This window comes from Triticum dicoccoides, chromosome 5B, assembly GCF_002162155.2.
Source record: "Triticum dicoccoides isolate Atlit2015 ecotype Zavitan chromosome 5B, WEW_v2.0, whole genome shotgun sequence".
Classification (NCBI taxonomy): domain Eukaryota; kingdom Viridiplantae; phylum Streptophyta; class Magnoliopsida; order Poales; family Poaceae; genus Triticum; species Triticum dicoccoides.
In genome coordinates this window covers 716,670,401-716,678,002 of record NC_041389.1, presented here as the reverse complement: position 1 = coordinate 716,678,002, position 7,602 = coordinate 716,670,401, and the positions used below count along the sequence as shown (strand labels likewise).

Here is a 7,602-nt window from a genome sequence, read left to right as displayed (position 1 = left end):
CCTTGGGGGGCGGCGCCTGGGCGCGTGGCTGGGGAAAAATGAACCCCAAGGGCTGATCTAGCGCCGGCTCGCCCCAGGCCGCTCTTTTTCGGCGCCCTGGGGGCCGAACGGCTGGAGATGCTCTAACAAATCAGCTGCCAATTTACAAGGGTTGCTCAAAAAAAAAACTGGCTCCTAGTCTTTGATTTGAAGAATTGCGAAAAATTGGAGCCCAACAAACAAATCGGCTACCAATTTATTAGCGTTGCTAAAAACGTTGGCACCAAACAAACGAAGCAAGCTCTAACATACAAAATGTAGAGGCCTCACGCGGCTTGTCAGCCAAATTCAACTGAATTCCTTGGAAGCAAATCAAACTCGCATGCCCATGGTTGAGGCTGGTTTACGCAATCTCAGCCGTACACGTGTCCTTTCGTTCACCGCACTGGTGTCGGCCGCCGCTGATCCGTCGCAGTCAAACCAATGATCCACACCTTTCCTGCCACCGGCCGCCAACCCCACCCAACCACCTATATATCCTCCTCACCCCACCACCAACCCAGCCAAACCTCGCCCACCTCGCCGCCGCTCCCAGATCCGCCACCGCCGCCTCCCTCCCCCTCTCTCGATCTCAATCTCCAGGCGAGACACGATGGCATTGCCGCTGCCCTCCGCGGTCTTCCTCCTGCTCCTCGTGGTGGCCTCGCCGGTGCTCTGCGCCGCGCAGAGCCCCATCTCGCAGCCGCCGTCGCCCGGCGCGCCCACCGCGTCCCCGCTCCTCCGCCCCGACGCCGACTCCGACGATGACAACGGATCCTCTGTGCCCCCCTCCCTGGCCCCGGCCCCCGCGGGCTCCCCGGGCGAGGACAAGGCGGCGGCGGCGTCCCCTCCCGCGCCCACCGACACGTCCCCGCTCCCGTCCCCCGCCGAGGCCCCCTCCTCCGCGGCGCACTCGCCGGCGCCGGCGCCGTCGACGTCCCTGCACTCCGCCGCCTCCACCCCATCTCCCGCGCCTGTCCCTGCCGCCGACAAGGAAGGCGACGACGACGACGATTCCAAGGAGAAGAAGATGAACGCCCCAGCGCCGGCCCCGGCCGCGATGGAGGTGAAGGCCAACACGGGCGGCGCCGACGAGCAGCGGGCGGTGGACGCGGAGAGGCGGCACGGGGAGGGCGAGATGAACGGCGGGACGAAGGCTGGCGTGGTGGTGGGAGTGTTCTCTGCGACGGCGGTGCTGTGCCTGGCCGCCGTGGTGTACCGGAAGCGGCAGGCCAACATCCGGCGGTCCAGGTACGCGGACTACTCGGCGCGCCTCGAGCTCGTCTGACCGGCGCATGGTATGGAGATCGACGACTGGAGATTCAATCCTGGCTCTGTGATCTGTCAATGTGGCAGACACATACTAGCGCGGTGTTTTGATCTACTGTGTTACTCTGATTAATTAGATTCATCTTGTCCATTCTTGGAGTTTCGATATATTCTTTGATTAGTGGGAGGTTGAGATGGAGGAGAGCAATAACCACCATTGATTGATGTGGTGGAGACGATGGATGGATCGATCGAGGAAGACAAGATTATACATACAACAGTTTTCTCTCTCTTTTGTATGTATACTACTACTACTACTACATACAGACATTGGGTTATACTTTGACGATTCGTCACTGGTACTAAGTACGAACAATATACGCTGCATTCTTGTTGACACCGGGATTCAGTTTCTACTCCCTCCGTTCCGAATTACTTGTCTCGGAAATGAAATTCCGGACGGAGGGAGTAGAAGGGTGCGCAATAGCTCCGATGCAGATCCAGAGGTTGAGCAGAGATCGGCACAGGCTCAGCAGTGGAGTAGGAGTGAGTTTTGTTCCATCTATCTGTCTGCAGCTGCCTGCTGAGATCTACCTTAGCTGGGCACAGACTTGAATAACAAAAAGATGCTATATTTCTTTCTCTTTGTTTATTTTCTTGGTTGTCTGTCTGTCGGTTGCGCTCCATCAGAGTGGATGGAAGCTGCATCTTGTCTGGATCTGAATGGGCCGAACGAAGCAACACGCCGTGGTTCAAGGAAGGAAGCGTCTCTGCATCTTTTGATGCTCTTGTTTTGACCCTGCATTTCTTCTACTCAAAGCGGTCGAGCAGATTCCAAATGCTTTCTTCTACTCAAAGCGGTCGAGCAGATTCCAAATGCTATTCGTGTTGTTTAGACCAAACTTTGCGCGTACGGTACTACTGCTCTTTGCGTCCCATATTAGTTGTCGCTTAAACGGATGTTCTAGCGTTGAAATGCTCTTATATTTTTTTACGGAGAGAGTACAGATTTGGCTACGTTATGGTACAGGTAACCTACAAACTGCGTTGCATGGATGGACCAGGTGGCTACAAGATACTCTAGTGTAGATGATTGCCATTGCTGGAACCAACCAATTATTTCTGGGTTCTTTCTGGGTTGGTTGACGTTCCATCTGCCCATACAACACGCCTGCGGCATACTACACATGTGGCACGACACCAGCGGCAAAATGTCCCTCTTTTTTTTTTCTCCGTCCTTGTGGCGGTTGCGCACACATCAATCAATGTTTGGCACACACGCACGCACGATGAGCTGTTTGTTCACTGTACCAAACCCAACATTCAGGTTCGGTTGAAAGTCACAAGTGTACGCAGACAGGCAACCTAAGAGCAACTCCAAGCCGACCCAAACAGACGGCGATTTTGTTCATTTTTTTGTCCGTTTGGATTGGCCGCTTGTCCGGCGTCCGCCCTGTTTTAGATTTGGATCGACAGTGCACCCGCCACCCTGTATCTGTCGGCTGGCTGCCCTATTTCAACAAATAGCTCATTTTTGCATTCAAACATATAGCCAAATAACATAGTTTCAACCAAATAAAATAGCATAGTTTTACAATCCGAATACAAGTTGTAATGTCTCACATAGTTTTGCAAGCCGAATAAAGAAGATACATCTATTGGTTGCCAACATGAGCCCACATATGCTTAACCAAATCATTTTGCAGTTGCACGTGAGTTTCTCAATCACGCATGTCATGATGGAATTGGGTGAACTGTTCAAACGTTGCCGCTCCTCCATGCTCAGGCACAACATCCTCACCTTGAAACTGAAACCCATGATCGTACAGACGTTTCGGGTGATGACGATACAGACCTGGGATAGGGTCATAGGCCTGACCTATATGTCCTACCCAAGGTCACTACCCAGAAGATAAAAGACCAAGGGTAAACAGGAGAACACCAATCGAGTACGTCGAGTGCAATCCACTCGACGATCACATCACTCGACGGTTACCCCCTACCGTCACTCGACTATATGGGGAGTCACTCGACTGTATCGAAGACCAGGAGTCGGAAGAGCACGCAACGGCCGGACGTTCACTCCTTAGTCTTTATGAGCATTAAGAATACTTAAAACTGGCGTTACCAGTAACGCCCCTTACTTTATGTACATTAAGCCCCTTGTAATGGAGGAGGGCGGGGGTCCCGGCGCACTCTATATAAGCCGCCCCCTCCTCTGGGACAAGGGTTCGCACCCCCTGTAATACAACACACATAATCCAATCGACCGCCTCCGGGCACCGAGACGTAGGGCTGTTACTTCCTCCAGAAGGGCCTGAACTCGTAAACCTCGTGTGTACATCTTCATCATACCTAAGATCTTGCCTCTCCATACCTACCCCCTTTCTACTGTCAGTCTTAGTACCACGACAGTTGGCGCCCACCGTGGGGTAGGTGTCTTAGCGACTTGTTGGTGAAGTTGCAAGTTTTACTGATCATCATCATGATGGTTTCCGGCGGCGGATTGGCTGAGGGCCACAAGATCCGTCTTGGCGCGCTCGTTTTCGTCGCCGACGACTCCGCGTGGCTTCAGGAAGCTCCCTTGGACACTGAGGCGCTCCCCATCCGAGGGGCGACGCACTTTCGCGCGTGCGTTCGCGGCGTCCTTCTCCGGCAGCCGTCGACTTAGTATCAGTCGACTCCGATGGTGTTTTCCCTCCTTGTTGTTTGCCGCCGCAAGCGATCCGGTCGATCGCGGCTTCAGCGGTGGGTGAAACACGTGGTGGCTCGGCATTCGACCACCCATCAAGTCACGGCAATCGAGCCCGACGAAACTCTCCACAGCATGTTCGATCTGTCGACTGGCTGCGCGGAGACCGCATCCGAATGCGATAGCAGCGATCCTGCGGCCGAGGTCTTGATGGTCGATGGGCCGCACAGCCCGCCCGGTTTCCGCTGCAAGGGCGGCGGAGACGGAGGCGGTGATCCGTCGCGCGTCCATGAGGAATACCGACCCGGGCCCCTCTCTTCGCAGCAGAGGGAAGAACTTCATCGTCGCAACATGGATGCACTCCACACGCCCATTGTTGGAGAAACCCCCGAGGCTCGAGCCTTGGAGGAGGTGCGCTTGGCTAATTTGGCTGAGCGCACTCGACTGGATAACCTTCAGCGGGCCCTCGACGAGCGCGCCCAGGAGCGGATCCATGAGTCCAGTCGACGCCAGCTTTTTCCGCCTCCACATTCATGAGAATGATTCAGAAGTGGACACATGGATTCATGAGCAAAATACAACAGTATCTCAGTCGTGGAATTCATGAGTCCACATCCACGAGTCTCTAGATCTTTTGCTATGTCACCATGCCTTTTGGTCTAAAAAATGCCGGAGCCACATTCATGAGAATGATTCAGAAGTGCTTGCTCACTCAAATCAGTCGGAATATGGAAGCATACATGGATGACATTGTGGTCAAGTCTCGCAAAGGTTCCGACCTATTGACTGACCTTGCAGAAACCTTCGCCAACCTGAGAAGGTACGACATCAAGCTTAATCCGTCAAAGTGCACATTCAGAGTTCCAGGAGGAAAGTTACTCGGTTTTCTCGTTTCCGAACAAGGGATCGACGCCAATCCAGAAAAATTTGATACCATCCTCCGAATGAAACGCCCCGTGCGAGTGCATGACATTCAAAAGCTGACTGGTTGTTTGGCGGCCCTGTGTCGATTCATTTCTCGTCTCGATGAAAAGGCCTTACCTCTTTACCGACTGATGAAGAAGTCTGATAAGTTCGAGTGGACTGAAGAAGTTGATGCAGCGTTTGTAGAGCTCAAAACCCTGCTTTCCACCCAGCCGGTGCTCGTTGCGCCAACCAGCAAAAAGCCTCTACTACTTTACATTGCATCCACTGGACAAGTCGTCAGTACAGTACTCACGGTCGAGCGAGAAGAAGAAGGAAAAGCTTATAAGGTTCAACGCCCAGTCTATTATCTCTCTGAAGTTTTGAGTCCATCGAAGCAACGATATCCACATTATCAGAAGCTTGTCTATGGAATATACATGACCATGAAGAAGGTTGCGCACTATTTCTTTGACTACTCCATTACAGTCGTCAGCGACACGCCACTATCTGAAATTCTGAATAACAGAGATGCAACTGGTCGAGTAGCAAAATGGGCGATTGAACTCCTTCCATTGGATATCAAGTTTGAGGCAAAGAAAGCGATCAAGTCCCAAGCAATCGCAGATTTCCTTGACGAGTGGATTGAGCAGCAATTACCGACTCAAGTTCACTCGGAGCATTTGGATTATGTTCTCTGATGGCTCCAAGATGCTAAATGGTTCAGGTGCGGGGGTAGTATTGGTATCCCCCCGTGGAGACAAGCTTAGTTATGTTCTCCAGATTCATTTTGATTCCTCCAATAATGAAGCCGAATATGAAGCACTTTTATACGGGTTGCGTATGGCCATTTCACTCGGCGTCCGTCGCCTTATGGTCTACGGCGACTCAGGTTTGGTGGTTAATCAGGTGATGAAGGAATGGGATGTCAGGAGCCAAGCCATGACTGGTTACTGCAATGCAGTGAGAAAGATGGAAAAGAAGTTTGAAGGTTTGGAGCTTCACCACATACCCCGACTGAAAAATCAAGTTGCGGATGAGTTGGTAAAGATAGGATCAAAGAGAGAGGCGATTCCCCGAAATGTGTTTTTGGAACATATTCATTCACCTTCAGTTCAGGAAGATCCTTTCACCGAAGAATCACCACAGCCCAAGAGTGCCACAGATCCGACTGAAGTCGAAATTCCAGTTGTGGTCGACTTAGTCATGGAGGTTTTGGTCATCACTCCCGACTGGACAGTACCATACATTCTTAGGAAGGAACTCCCAGAAGATGAAGAAGAGGCTGGACAGATCGTCTGACTGTCTAAACCCTTCACTGTGATAAAAGGACAGTTGTTCAGAGAAAGTGTAACTGGGGTCTGCCAGAAGTGCATCATGCCAGAAGAAGGCCGAATGATCCTCAAATGATATTCACTCGGGGACCTGTGGTCACCATGCGTCCTCTCGGACCATCGTGGCCAAACCATACCAAGACGGGTTTTACTAGCCGTGCGCCAACGAGATGGCAAAGGAAATAGTGGACAAGTGTGAAGGTTGTCAGTTTTATTCCAACATGTCCCACAAACTTGCATCAGCTCTGAAGACTATTCCCCTCGTCTGGCCTTTTGTTGTTTGGGGATTGGACACGGTTGGACCTCTGAGGACCGGCAGGAGCGGATTTACCCACGTGCTGGTAGCAGTCGACAAGTTTACCAAGTGGATCGAAGCCAAGCCCATTAAAAATCTTGAAGCAAGTATTGCTGTGAGCTTCATCAGAGAGTTGATATTCAGATATGGTGTACTGCACATCATCATCACTGATAACGGATCGAACTTCGACTCTGATGAGTTCAGAGCCTTTTGTGCTTCCCAAGGCACGAGGGTCGATTACGCTTTGGTCGCCCATCCCCAGTCGAATGGGCAGGCTGAGCAAGCGAACGGATTGATTGTCAAAGGACTAAAGCCCCAGTTAATGTGTGACCTCAAGCACGCGGCAGGAGCTTGGGTCAATGAGCTCCCATCAGTGCTTTGGGGGCTGAGGACAACCCCCAATCAGTCGACTGGACGGACTCCATTCTTTTTAGTCTACGGAGCCGAAGCCGTTTTGCCGAGTGATTTGCTCCACAACGCTCCCCGAGTCGAACTCTTCTCAGAAGAAGAAGCAGAGCAAGCTCGGCAAGATGCAGTCGACCTCCTGGAGGAACAAAGAGAGATGGCCTTGATCCGGTCGACCATTTATCAGCAAGACTTGCGTCGATTCCGTGCCAGGAACGCAAGAGGTCGTGTGCTCTAGGAAGGGGACTTGGTCCTCCGAGTGGATCAGCAGAAGCCGCACAAGCTCGCCCCCGCTTGGGAATGCCCTTTCGTCATTGCTACGTCTTGAGCTAGCGTTGGTTTTCCCCGAAGAGGAGAGGGTGATGCAGCAAGTGTAGCGTAAGTATTTCCCTTAGTTTTGAGGCTCCTCAAAAGTCCCACGCACCTACACAAACAAACTGAGAACTCGCAACCAACGCAATAAAGGGGTTGTCAATCCCTTCACGGCCACTTGCGAAAGTGAGATCTGATAGAGATAGTATGGTAAGATAAATATATTTTTGGTATTTTATAATATAGATGCAAAAAGTAAAGATGCAAATAAAGTAGATTGAAAGCAAATATGATAAGAGATAGACCCGGGGGCCATAGGTTTCACTAGAGGCTTCTCTCAAGATAGCATAAGTATTACGGTGGGTGAACAA

The 7,602-nt window shown here is 51.7% G+C and overlaps 1 protein-coding gene across 1 annotated transcript; it reads left to right on the top strand.

Annotated features, from left to right (window-relative positions):
- The first annotated feature begins 539 nt into the window (after positions 1–539).
- On the top strand, positions 540–1,630 carry LOC119312926 (vegetative cell wall protein gp1-like). Its single transcript, XM_037588713.1, has one exon. It carries the CDS (start codon positions 632–634, stop codon positions 1,304–1,306), a length of 675 nt encoding a protein of 224 aa, XP_037444610.1. The 5' UTR covers positions 540–631; the 3' UTR covers positions 1,307–1,630.
- Positions 1,631–7,602: the final 5,972 nt, after the last annotated feature.